This window comes from Macrotis lagotis, chromosome 5 (assembly GCF_037893015.1).
Source record: "Macrotis lagotis isolate mMagLag1 chromosome 5, bilby.v1.9.chrom.fasta, whole genome shotgun sequence".
NCBI classification, from domain to species: domain Eukaryota; kingdom Metazoa; phylum Chordata; class Mammalia; order Peramelemorphia; family Peramelidae; genus Macrotis; species Macrotis lagotis.
The window spans coordinates 35,551,359-35,566,028 of record NC_133662.1 but is presented as its reverse complement, the minus strand read 5'-3'; the positions used below and the strand labels follow the sequence as shown (position 1 = coordinate 35,566,028).

The 14,670-nt window shown below is 37.9% G+C and overlaps 1 protein-coding gene across 1 annotated transcript in view; it reads left to right on the top strand.

Annotated features, from left to right (window-relative positions):
- CILK1 (ciliogenesis associated kinase 1) overlaps positions 1 to 14,670 on the top strand; it is a 76,841-nt gene that overhangs the window by 8,478 nt on the left and 53,693 nt on the right. Inside the window, exon 2 of the mRNA XM_074237200.1 lies at positions 7,736 to 7,790. Within this exon, the coding sequence (XP_074093301.1) occupies positions 7,736 to 7,790 (55 nt within the window). The remainder of the gene's footprint in view (positions 1 to 7,735; positions 7,791 to 14,670) is intronic.

Here is a 14,670-nt window from a genome sequence, read left to right as displayed (position 1 = left end):
AAGAATAGCTAATATACCTAATGATGTTCCTTAAATTATCTTTCTTGCAAATGGCCATTTCAGTACTTTCCTTGCAAATCCATACTAACTCATAATCAGTTTCCCTTAACGAATGACCCACTTTGCACATCTCTGCAAGGGATCCAGTTGAGTCTGAGGCCACCTGAATATATGTCCAGACATTTGCTATTCTCCAGGCAAATATCCTAAGGGCCAGTCACTTATAACCAATAGTCACCCTGAACTGACTCAGTCACATGCCACTGGTATCTCTCTCCTCTGTATCAGAATGTGCCACTGTGCACCTCTGAGCAGGGACTGAGAATCTAGGCCAGACCCAGGGGTACCCAAGGCCAATTCTCAAACTGCTGTGAACTATGTATGGCAAGTCCAACAGCCACACCAAAAGACTTGGCATTGACTTTTGCCAGCTAGACTATACTACCACCTTTACTAACACCCTGTTGTCTACATCAGAGATAGGACTCATTCTGTATACAGACTCACATAGCTATAATAATGTCACCCAATAATCTCCCTCTTTCCTTCTCAATGGAGAACGTTTAAACTCTGCCTCCCCGCCTTTCCACAAATAGAAGGGCACAAGTAGGGGTGTCACACTTACAGAGTCAAGGGGAAGTTACAGATAAACAATTACACATCACTGAGAGATGGTGGAGATAACTGGTCTAGTGTCTCTCCTCTCTTCTCTTCTCCCTTGGAGGCATCCAATGTCCTTCGGCAGCTTCTGAATCTGTTCCAAAAAGTCCTCTCCACCTCTGACTCCTTGACCTTGTCTTCTAGTAGAGAACCTGCTTAACATCTTATTCAGATCAAAACACATGCTTCCATCACATTCTGGAACTTATTACAATTTACATTTTGCCTTATTGATACACATAGTTCACTTTTTTTTTAGTTTTATTTTTTTGCAAGGCAATGAGGTTAAGTGGCTTGCCCAAGGCCACACAGCTAGGTGATTATTAAATGTCTGAAGCCAGATTTGAACCCAGGTACTCCTGACTCCAAGGCCAGTGCTCTATCCACTGCACCACCTAGCTGCCCCATATAGTTCACTTTTAAGACAAACTTCCATTAGTATTTTACTACATGAGCAAACTCACAAGCTTGAGTCAATGTGATCATTCTCATTGGGAGTTTGGCTTAAAATAAAACAATTTTAACCTTTGTTCTCATTACAACAGCAATTCCTTAACCAAAATGAATTTCTTTTTCCCAGATATTCCCATATTTTCCTTTTCCTGTTAGGATAGAAATTCTCATTCTTCTTACCTAAATATCCTCTCTAATACAAAAACTAAGGAAACTTAATTCCTATCTTAGCATGTAGCTGATAGTAGGTGTCAGAGCCAGATACCTAACCCACCTCTGGCTATTAGATCTAATTGATCTAAAACTTTCCAGGACATTAAAGGAATGTCAGTGTCCAGGCAGAGGTCACATGCTTAAATGTCTTAGGCCAGATTTATTCTTCCAGGTGAGACATTATCCACGTGTCATTTTGGGGAATTAAGTCAAAGGGGTTCAACCTCAGCCATACTGAGAAGCTACTCCTTCCGCTGCCCATCCCTGTCACCTGAAGCCCATTGGCTTCCTTGGCTCCAAGAACATGGCATTTACGCAGTAGCTTTTTGTTGACCATCCTGGTATCTGACATAAGAGAAAATTAAAAGTCCTGCATAGTTGAAATTTTCAGTGAATGCAATTCACTAAATTCCAATTATAATCTTAATCGAGCCCCAATTAATGAAACCCCTACCTTGACTATCCTTCCTGAGTCTTTGCCTAAAACCTGGTATTCTAACTATGACTGGCCCTACAGGCCTCTCCTACCTCTTACTAGAGACATCCCTTTGTCTGAAATCATATCTACTCCATCTCTATATGAAGATGACTTATCAGATTCCCCTTGGCTAGAGAAACCTCCTTCTAGCCTGTTGTATCTTACAACAAATAAATGCCTCCTTTTTCCAGGTGATTGCACAGAGAAACATCAAAGTATCTTGTGTTTATATTTCCTATATTATATAGTACTTTTACTTTTACTTCAAAGCCAACAACCACTGCTTTGGAATATACATATATAGATCCAAAATATTCCCAATTCACATACATAACTAGAAACTTCTATACATAAACCTTTTTTACCTACTAGCCATCCTTAACATAAAAATGGTTATATTTCCCCAAGGCAATTGGGTTAAGTGACTTGTCCAAGGTCACACAGCTAAGCAATCACCAAGTATCCAGGCCAGACCTGAACCCAGGTCTCCTGACTCCAGGGCTGGTGCTCTATCCACTGAACCACCTAGCCGCCCCCTAACATACAAATTACTTTTCAGAATTCTTTAAAACCATTAACACATCTTAGGTAGCCTTAAATTTCCAACATGCGTTATTAATTTCATTATAACAGGACAGCAATAAGAGTAACAGTAACGCAGAAATTACTAGATTGTACAAAGCAATCCCTCCATTATTACATTATACATGAACCCATAGATCTATCCCAGAAAGGTTTATACTTTTTCATATTTTCCTTATTGCCCTTCAAAGCAATCACATTAATTGCAGGCTTTAACAATACAGCATTTAAATAACATATCCACAATAGATAACTAAATAGTGCAAATATAATCTCTTTGCACTTACAAAAGAATATCACATAACTGATAAAAAGATCTTATTCATTAATAAGTTACATTACAATAGGGCCCACAATTGCACCTTGTTCAGAGCCCCCCCCATCAGCTGCCTGCAGTTACCAAGAGAGAAGTTCACATTCTTGACTTCTTTAAAATTAAGCATGCATTGTTAACATACATTAAACATTAAGATTCTTATTTAAACATCTCATTTCCCTTAGAACAAGAGCAAAATGAATATCCCATGTTCTTTACACTTTTGTCTCTTTACCCAAATTCTTAGAGAATCCAATCTCCTACATAAGACACATTTAAAACCCCAATGTTATTCCAACTCAACTAACTTCCCAACAGTTAAGTTTGATAAAAACGTTAGAGTACATTATACAGAGAATCCAGCACTCACATTCCCAAAGCTCTATCCAAAATAAAAATACAATTGTTAGTATTAAACTCAACATTAAAACCAATTATAGCTTTTCCCCAAAAGAAATCAGTAAACATCCCTGATAACCTAGGTATTTCTCCTCTTAGTAACACTTTTCTTTAACCCAAAGGTGTTACAATAAAGTTTAAAATCCCAAACCACATAACTCCTTGCAAAAGTTACAATAGTTTTAAAATAGTTTAATCCCAAACTAATTTAACAATCTAGGTTATTTAATTCCTTCCATTCTGTACAAACTTTGTCCGAATGTTACAACACTAGCATCCCTCAGTGTGCTTCCCAAAACTCTAGTTCAGAAACTTTAGAAACAATGCGAGTCGTCACTCAGGCCACGTGTCAGGCCACATGGACAGCAGATATTCATTAAATGTGATTTCCTTCCAATAAAGGAGTCTCTTAACTCCTGGATCTTAGATACTTTTTTTCTTTCCCAATAACACAATCCACCTGTGGAAGGATCTTTCCCTTTAAGGCTTAAGCACTTGAGGTCACATGTTTCTCCCCCACTCCCTCCACGGGTGGGTGGGGCACTTAGGTAGACTGGGTCTAGGGTTCAAGTCTTAACCAGATGGGGGATGGGATCAAGACCACTATGTGTTCAACCCACCACCCCTTCCCCCAACCCAGGGAGAAAGCATAAGAACAGGAAATCTAGGGGCAGCTAGGTGGCACAGTGGATAAAGCACCAGCCCTGGAGTCAGGAGCACCTGGGTTCAAATCTGATCTCAGATACTTAATAATTACCTAGCCACGTGGCTTTGGGCAAGCCACTTAACCCCATTTGCCTTGCAAAAACCTAAAAAAAAAAAAATAGGAAATCTTTCCTCCTGTAACTTTTCACTCTTTCCCTTAAAGGTTCTTTTTTCTCTTGAACTTCTAAACTCTTTCCCCAAAGCACAACTTGCTTTTTTTTCCTTTAAGAATTCCCCCTCCCCTTTCTTAACTCTGTACACCTAGGGAAATACCCCACTACCACCGGGTGAGGGAGGGGTTGATTTCCACGTGGAGGCCGCTGCACAACCACTTCCTTCTCCTCTTAGAATGATTGGTAAGCCACTATACAAAGTTCCCAAAATTCAGGGAGAAAGCATGGAATCTTTCCCAGACACTCGTAAGGATAAAAAAATCTGCCCTCCTAGAACTTCTCAATCCTTCCCTTCTCTTAAACTCTTTTAAACTCTCCCCAAACCACAGCTTTTTCTCTTTACGAATCCCCCTCCCTTCCCTTAACTCTACACACCTTGCACAGCTACCACTGGCTCAGTGAGGGAAGGGGTGACTTCCACATGGGGGCCACTGCACACTACTTCCTTCTCCCCCACCTTCTGAAACTCCTGGGCCCAACTCCCAACTAACCCTATCTTAAAATTTGAACTGGGTCCTCAGACCCTAAAAGGGACACTTAGACAAGACATAGAACATATACATTCACATGGGAACATTCAAACACACAGAGCATTGGATCCAGTTGGCTTCCTTAATTTAGAAAGCATTTCTTTTTCTCCTCTCCAGACTTTCCCTTTCCTCCTGGACCCTGCTGTTAGCCTGCTCTCTAGAAACAGCCAGAGGATCCCACCTATGCTTTCTTTTTCATCTTTCTAACTTGCTTAGACATAATTTAGTGTCCCCATTTATCCAGCATGCTGCATATTCCACCTCCCCTTTATTTAAAGGTACCTTATGGTTCACTGTTCCATCAGACCCAAACCTTGGCCCCCAGACAGACTGTCTTTGGATGGGGATTTGTGGCCATTCAGAATAGCAGTATCTGTTGAACTTTTCTGTACCCTGGACAGCAATCTCGCTGTCTCAGCTAGCTCATTCCTACCCAAAGGCCTCTGCTTGGGTATTGGATGGGGGGGGGGGGGTCTCTTCCTCCCCTCCCTGAGGTGCCTTTTCGACCCCTGGCCTCCCATATAGGATTTCCTTTCCTGGAATTGTCTAGAATCAGCCTAGAAAGATAAAACCAAAGTTTCCCTATCTTTCTGGGTCATTTCCACAATTTTCCATCACTCTCCCAGTCAATGGCAGGGTTTCAGGTCCATTCAGAGATCCACCCGAGGGAACCCCGGAAAAGAAACAAGCATCTGGCTTGAAATCAAGCTATGAGGCTCCTTCCCTCCAGTCTCTTCTGGGGCTTCCTTGAGGGGCTTCTGAAGATCCTGGCACAAGCACCCAAATTGTTATAAATGAATGAAAAGTAAAACATAAATGAATGAAAAGAAAAATCTGCTAGAGTGAGGAAAAATTGTACATTTTATTCACGAACCTTGCAAGATACACCTTCAAGGTATGGGTACTTCACCTAGGGGGTGAAGCACGAATTTGTCTTCAAAGTCAGGTAATTTATGGTCTTCAGAAACTCTTTCCCCTCCCTCTTGGATGTTCATAGGCTCTCAGAGTTTGAGTTACAATCTTAAGAGGATCACCCATTCCATGACATGCCCCTAATTTGATTTCCCCCCACATCATCTGAGACATAATATGCTAATGAACCCCAATCATCACAGGGGGTATATGGGTTAATATTCATTTTCCTAATTGCACAAACTCAGCATTAGGTCAACATCTCTAGGTCACTCTTGACCAGTTGAGAATCAGTTTAGGGTTTGGTATCCCTGGAATGGGATTAGGAAAACTCCTCCAGTCTTGTGATTGGCTGGGCCATTCCCCTTTTGTAATGGATTCCTTAAGGGTTCCCCTCTGCACCCTGTGAAGACCAACACCCTACATTTCTCACAATCACATAAATAAAATAATAAAATATAATTCCAAAAGCACCTACTTTGGCCAGAGTCTGAGATGCATGCTGGAGGATTTATGAAGTTTAGATAAAATATGATCTCTATCCTCTAAGAGCTGGTAGTCTAGTAAGACACAATCTCAACCTCCACACAGAGAACTAGCTAAGAGACATGAAATTATCTAATAAGTTCCTAGAAATAGCAACACCTTCCTTTTTACCCTTCTGCTTCTAGTTTTCCAACCAGAGCCGTTGTCCAATATGGGCCCACTGTTCCTGTTACCACCCAGCTCCAACTACCAGCAAATACCTCCTATGATGTAGGAAGTATAGCTTGGCTACAGCAACAAGGCATCCTGGGGGAGAAACAGGAGAGGCATTTTCATCAATATACTACCCTTTGCTGTTTGGTTATTCAGTTGTGTCCAACTCTTTGTGACCTCATTTGGGGTCTTCTTGACAAAGATATGGAGTGAGGAAATTGAGGCAAAGTTAGTGACTCGTCCAGGATCTTACAGCTAGTAAGTATCTGGGGCTAGATTTGAATTCAGGTTTTTCTATTTCTAGACCCAGTGCTCTATCGATATGCCAACTAGCTGCCCAAAACTTGAAGGTCTCGCCTACTATTCTTAGACCCAAACTATAGCATATAACTCTGAGGATATCCTGTTTTCTTTATAATCATATGTTAGCCTGGTAACATTGACCTAATAAAGAAGAGATTAATTTATGCCTATAACTATCAAAGATGTTTTGACTATCTGATTTGGATTTTTTTGCTGTTATTTTTTTCAAATACATGCAAAGATTGTTTACAACATTTATCTTTTTGTAAGCTTTTGAGTATCATTTTTCTACCAGCTTCTTCCCTCCTTTTTCCCATGACTGCAAATAATCTGATATAGATAGTATATATACAATCATGTTTAACATTTCCATATTAGTCATGTTATGAAAGAAGAATTAGAATGAATTAGGGGAACTAAAGGGGGGGAACCTTGAGAAAGAAAAAACATAAAAGAAGTTTTAAAAAATGAACATAGTTTCCTTTGGTCTGCATTCAGATTTCATATTTTTTTTTCTCTGAGATTATCTGATTTGTTAAAGATTTGCCAAAATCTTTACCAGTGAATTGGAGTAAGAGATGGTAAGAGTTGGAAGGGCTGGAGAGATCATCTCCCTCATGACACAGATGGGTAGAACCATCACTGGAAATTGCCAGGGAACATTCAGTTGGTGTGTATATAGAGGGAGAACAATTTGCCTTGGATGAATGAAGTCTTTCAGCCAGTCAGTCCCAAGCAGCTCATAGAAATAAGCAAATAGTATAGGTGTAGACCACAACATTGAAATAGGAGAGAGGTGGGAACCCTGTGACCCTGTGTAGTGCCAGTTGTTGAACTCAAACACAAGGAAGTGTTCCCCTTTGGTGTTGGTATCCTAGGACAAAGTTTTAGTTACTATACCCTAGTTTTTCTCTTTAGACAAGGAAGCTGGGGCTCTGGGGGTTTAAATGTTTTGCCCAAGGTTAAAGAGCAACTTAGTGACAGAATGGAAATAAGAATTTAAATCTTCTGCCTTGATCAGTTACTGTACTGTACCATTCTATATCTCCTTTGTCCTTTGTTGGCACAGGAGTAGAATTAATTGATAGACCTTAAGATACAATACCATTTAAGAGCAGGTAATTTTGCAGATTTTCATTAACTTTTAAGTTCCATTTCATTTTAGTTTCATTTAACCTTAGTTGCATATAATCAGGTAGAACAGGGAAAGTATAGTCAGCTTTTTCCAGTTTGTAGTGAAAACCCCTGATTTTTATGAAGCATAGGTAGTTGTTCTCACTAAATACACTGTTGTTCCTTTCTTCTTTCTTAGGATGAAAAGAAAGTTTTATTCCTGGGAGGAATGCATGAATCTTCGGGAGGTTAAGGTATCTTTCAATACATAAGCAAATCTTTTGTGTTAATGGCTAATTTTCAACAGTTTGCCTATATAAGTTAGAGATGACCAGTAGTTTTAACCACAGTTTCCATTTATTAAATGTTATTAATATCTTTAACCACAAGGAAAACTTTGACAATCCAGAGCAGTTAATAAATGTAATGACTATAAATATTTACCTATTATCTACAATAATAGATAAATTCTCACTGAACATAACCCCCCACCCTAATATAAAGGTTTCACTATATAATAAACTAAGTATAAACAGTTTGTTGTATTGTTGAAATGTCTACAGCTAGTCTTTAAACTAAGGTTCAGTATTAATATTTGTGAAAATTTATTGATTGTCAAGAGGTAATGTTTATTTTTCCTTTTTCCAAGTAGACTCATTATCTCTTTTCAGTTTTTCCTCTCTTCCTCTTATCTTTTAACTTTTTTCTCAAAACTGATTTCCTATAAATATAATTAAGGTAAATATGTATCAAAGCTTTTATAATAGCATTTTCTATTTTGTGAGCTTTTATATTTGGAGGAGACTTTTCTTAACTCAATATTTCAGCCAGATATTTTTCTTGTTCCTTTTCTTTCCTTTTTTTTTCTCTTTACTAATTGGATGCCCCAATTTAACCACTCATTTGTATCAGAGTAGATAGCAAGTCATTTTTTTCTTGCTCAAATAGCTCTTTTTAATGTATTTTTATAATGTAATGTAGGTTGAAAATTACTCTTCTGTTGTGCAGCTTCTTAGCTTTCCTAGTTCACAATATTTCTTTGTCTTGATCACCTTACCATAACACTAATCTCTCCTGTAAAAACACGGCCATGGGAGGAGGGGTAGATTAACTCCAAAAGATAAAGCCCTGTGTTATCAAAAACTATCAGTACAAAGTCCATCAAAGTGAAATCATCCTTTTTCCTGGAAAGGAAATTTTGCTGGATCTCCTTATTTGACAGAATAAACCTGTGGAAACGTGGAAACACATGACAGAGTTAATTCTCAAATATTTGCTATTTCTTAACACGTACACACTTGCTATTATGACTGTTTCAATATATTCATCACTCCTCAACATGTATACTCACACTGGTTGGTTGTGACAGTAAGGAAGAAAAGAAGAGAAGAAAGAAGAAATAGAAGAGAGAAGAGAAGAAAATCCTTTCTGCTCTTTTTCCTCCCTCAGCCTCCATCTCCAACTGAAAGCCTCCAATGGAAGCTTTTATTCTACTTCAGTGCCCAGTTGGTTAGAAGCAGCAAGGATAAAGAGGAATCATGAGTTGGGAATGGGAAGAAGGGAAACAAATCTTGTTATATCATTTCTCTTTTTTACCCTCTCTAATCCTCATCTCTCTCCTCACTGCACCATGTTCTACCCTTGGATGTCCTCTAGGAATCTCAAACTTAAGTCCAAAACCAAACTCACCTTTCATTCCAAACCTGCTCCTCCTTTTGATGTTACTCTGTGATGCTAACATTCATCCTATGTAACAATATCCCTCTGTACCTTGGAATCTTTGTTCTTCAAAAACCTTCCAAACACCTCACATATCTTCTAAACTTCTCATTAACCTTCCTTTCTCTAGGAATTTGAAAGTGGGAGGGTCTTACTTCAATTACCCAGTTCATGGAATAGGGGTCAGAGTGCAGATACTTCTGTCCTTCATTAATTCAGTGACTATTGTACAGTGAATACTGTGTTTAGTGAACTAGGAAATATAGATAAAACATAACCATTGCCTTCCTGTAGTTACAGTCTAATAGTGAGATAAGACAAACATAGATAATTAGAAATTTACAAAACAAATTGCTAGATAAGGCGTCCCCATAGAGGAGAATTAGAAAAGGTTTTGTGAAGCAGGTAACTTTTGAGTTAGACTTTAAAGAACAGTAGAAATTCAACAGGAAAAGGGAAGTGGGGTAGACATTCTAGAAGTAGAAATAGCTTAAACAATGACAGGAAAATGTAGCACATAGGAAGGAGGGGAAGGAAGAAGTGGCACATACCAAATAGACAGTAACAGTAATGGAAGTGAATAAAATTATGCAAGTCTTAAAAGTTTGTGTAGTGCCAAACTGTGGAGAGTCTAGAGCATAAGGCAAGAAGATTTTCAACTTCCTTTAGTTGGTCATAGAGGGCCAAAGGAGAATAACTGAATGTTTGAACATAAAAATGATCCAGATCTATGAGTAAAAGAAGAAAATTATTCTTTTATTTTTTTCAGGTTTTTTGCAAGGCAAATGGGGTTAAGCGGCTTGCCCAAGGCCACACAGCTAGGTAATTATTAAGTGTCTGAGACCAGATTTGAACCCAGGTACTCCTGACTCTAGGCCCGGTGCTTTATCCACTGCGCCACCTAGCTGCCTCTAGAAGAAAATTATTCTGATAGAAAAGTAAAAGAATGAACAGTAAGGAAAAGAGAGTTGAGATGGAAAGATCTGTTATAATATTTTTATGATAGCCCAAGTCAGTAGTGATGAGTACCTATAATGGAACTGAGGCAATAAGAGTAGTGAGAGGTAGATCAAGTTAGAGATGACACTGATTTCCATTTCATTTTCATTTTTAATTAATAAGTATTCTTTTTCCATCCCATGCACCCTAAACTTACAAGAAAAAGGAAACAGATATGCATAATCAAGAAAAACAAATTTCCATATTGGCTGTATCTCATTCTGCCCCCCCACCAAAGTGAGTCTAGCACCTCTTTATCAGGATGTGGGTAGCAAGCTTTATCATGAGTCTTGTGGAATCATGATTGGTCATTGCATTAATCAACATTCTTAGAATTTTTTAAATTGTCTTTATAATGCTCTAATTGTATAAATTATTCTCCCAGTTCCACTAACTTCACTGTGTATCAATTCATACAAGTCTTCCCAGGTTTCTCTAAAACAGTTCCTTTCATCATTTCTTCAGTGCTATTAATTGGAAACAGTACTCCTCCATTATATTCATGTACTATAATTTACTTAACTATTTCCCAGTTGATGTGGCCTATTGATTACTCCCTTAGTTTCCAGTTCATTGTCACTGAGAAGAACTTTTTTTTTTGTTTTTTTGCAAGGCAGTGGGGTTAAGTGACTTGCCCAGGGTTACACACCTGGATAATTATTAAGTGTCTGAGGCAAATTTGAACTCAGATCCTCCTGACTCCAGGGCTGGTGCTCTAGCCACTGTGCCACCTAGCTGCCCCTTCAAGAAGAACTTCTATAAATAGTGCATATGGACCTTTTTCCTCTTTTTTGATCTCCTTAGGGTATAAGTCTAGTGTTAGTAATGTTGGGTCAAGGAGCAATTGGGGCACAATTTCAAATTGTTTTTCAGAATCACTAGTCCAATTCTAATAGCAACTCTACCAACAGTGTATTAGGGAACCTATTTTCTTATAGCTTCTCAACCATTTGTAAGTTTTCTTTTTTTATCATCTTTGCCAATCTGATGGGTAACTTAGGATGTACTTTAATTTGCAGTTCTCTAATTACTAGTGTTCTGAGCTATTTATTTTCAAATTTTGTCTTATTGACATCTTTTTCTTTACATAGTAATCATTTCCCTCACAACCCCAGATTTAACCCTCTCTTTTACCAAAGGAAAAATATTATTGCTGAGTTGTTTTTGACAATACTTTGATACTGATTGGGTATGAGAAATGACAGGGAAGAGTCAAGGATAATACCAAGAGTAAGAAAATGGTATATTGGCTGTAAAGTGACTTCACAGAGAGAATAAATAAAATCAGAAGAAGGAGTAGGTTTGGCGTGAAAGATAATGACCTTGGTTTTAGACTTATTGATCTTGAGATGGCCAGGAGACATCCAAGTGGAGATGGCATATAGGCAGTTGAAAAGATGGGTTAAAAGTCAGAAAAAAAGGTCAGAGTTATGAATTTGAGATTCATTTGCTTAGTGGTGGTTGTTAGTGATATAAAACTTTGAGAGGGAATTAAATTAATGAGGGTATATATAGGAGAGTCAGTGACAGACCCCTGGGGAAGAAATAAAGCAAAGAAGTGTGTGGTGATTTTGAAGCCAATCCACTAATGTATAGTAAAATGCTTATGATTGTCCCAGACACTTATTAGGTGCTGGGGACACAAACAAAAATGAAACAATTCCTGTATTCAAGTAGTTAATATTCTGTCAGGGAAGATATTACATACATATGTGTATATGTGTGGATGGATGGATGGATAGATAGATAGATAGATAGATAGATAGATAGATAGATAGATAGATGGATAGATGGATAGATAGATGGAGGGGTGGGTGGGTGGGTGGGAGGGTCGAGGGTAGATGGAAAGATAGACTTAGCTATGTAGAGATTAAGTAACTGGCAGTTTAGGGAAGGAAAGCATTAGCTTTTGAGGGACATCAAGAAAGACTTCATGTAAAAATTAGCTTTTTCTTGAAGGAAATGAGGGTCTTCTGTGCAATAGAGCCAAGGAGGGAAAGTATGAGTTCAACAAGTACAAAGGCAAGAAGACAAAATTTGAAGCATCATGTATGAGAAACAGTAAGAAGACCAGTTTGGCTAGACCTACAGGGTAGGATGAGGATAGAGATAAGGACTAGACTTTTTATTTCATTAATATAGGAAACTCCTAGATAAGAAAACTTCCTTCATTACTCTAGGTCAGCCTTTTCTGCAACATATGTCAATGAACAAGTATTTATTAAGCATCGTCTTTGTGAACCTTGTCCTGTAATTTACTTAGAGCATTGAGAGGCTAGCTGAATCATACAAGATCACATAGCCAAGACATGCCGGATATGCAACTTGAACTCAGAAAAATGTCTAAAGAGTAAAAAGTATGTTGGTATCCAGTCATAAAAAGCTTTGAAAAATTAAACAGAAGTAAATACTTTTTAATCCTAGAGACAATAAATAAACACGGGTATACTGACTAGGGAATGACAGAACAGGAAGGCTATAAAATATTTCAGGAATTCCAGGGAAGAGGAGCACTGACATTTGAAAGTTGTTAACAACCTTATATTTCATTAAAATAATGGGGGCAAAATCTAGATTGCAAAAGAAAGAAGAAAGCTGTGCAATGAGTAAGCAGAGGCATTGAATGTAATGAATTTTTTCTATTTCCACATTTATCAGTGAAGAGAAAAAAGATGAAAGTCATGGTATAGAAGAGTTCTGTTATTTTTTTCTTTGTTTATTTTTGTTTTTAACTGAGGGTTCTGAGATGTTTCAATGTAAATGAGAAGATTCTATTGGAATGGAAGAGACTGAAGACCTGGGGGAGAGATATGTAACTTCTAGAAATGTTGGAAGAGAATGGGAGTATGTATATAGGTTGGAGGAATTAACTGTGGTTGGGTTCCTCCCTTTAGCTCCTTAGTATCTCATGAAAACATGTAAGGTGTAAAAGCTCAGGTAAGGGATTATGATATGTAAAGTGGAGGGAACATTCCTACCAAGGAAAATTTTGGCTCTTTTTTGTTTTTAGTTTTTTTGGCAAGGCAATGGAGTTAAGTGGATTGCCCAAGACCACATAGCTATGTAATTAAGTGTCTGAGGCCGGATTTGAACTTGGGTACTCCTGATTCCAGGGCTGGTGCTCTCTATCCACGGCACCACCTAGCCACCCCCAATTTTGGCTCATTTTGAGGGCAGGGATCATAGGATCATAGATTTAAAGTTGCTTCTTCTGTAATCATGGACAGGGAGATGCTGAGAATTTTGGAAGAAAGGAGAATAGAAACTTAGCATTATTTGGTACTCCCTCCCCCTCTATCATTCATTCCCTAGAACTGACCTCCATGCTTAGATTGTATTCTCTCTTCAACTCAGCCTCTAAGACTCTCAGTACAGATGCTACCTCCATGTGCCCTTCCCAGAATCCTACCACTTTTCTCAAATTACCTTTGACTTAGTTATTTGTGAACCTCTAATAGAATATATGTTATTTGAAGCCAGGCAGTTTCATGTTTATCTTTATAAGTGATTATTACAGTGCCTTGCCTGTAACAGATAGTTAACAAATATTTATTGAGTTGAATTGTTACTTAAGACAACCAGAATAAACCATCAGAAGGAAAGAGGGAGGAAGGTTTCATACTTCTGCAAACTTTGTAGAGGAAAGAGGAAAATATTTGAGGCTTTGGAGAAATTACTTGTGTAAATATGTTTAGTATTTGATTCAATAATCATTAAATACCCAAGGCAATGTGTATTAAATACCATTCATTAACAGTCATCATTCAAAATTTATCAAGCACCTACTGAATGAAAGGTATTCTATGAGATGTTGGGGATACAGAGATTTCTAAAATGATAGCATGCATGGTAGAGTACAGGGGTCCATGAATTTGGAATGGAAAAAATCTACATCTTTATTTCAATATAATTCTTTCCTTTGTAATTCTGTTTTATTTTGTACACATAAAAATATTATTCTGAGAAGGGGTCTATGGGCTTCACCAGACAACCAAAGAAATTGGGGTCTCATACAGAAAAAAGGTTAATAAACCCTGGTATGGTAGAACATATGTTGGATTTGGAGTCATGACCTGGATTTGAAGGTCTGCTCTGTAATTTACTATTGGTCTTGATTTAGAGTGTCAGTTTCCTTATCTGTAAAAAGAGTAGATCAGGTTAAATGATTTGTTATTATTAATGGTTAAATTATTTATTATTATTAGATCTATGAATGCATGATCTTTGCCTTTAAAATGAGCCAAAATTTTCATTGGTGGGGAATAGAATTTACACTTTACAGTTCATAACCCCTTACTTGAATTTTTATACTTTGAGTAATACTTTTATGAATTCCTATGGAGCTAAAGGGAGGAACTAGCTCAGTCCAGTGGGACAGAGAAGATAAAGTACAAGACAGGTCACAGGCAAAGGACC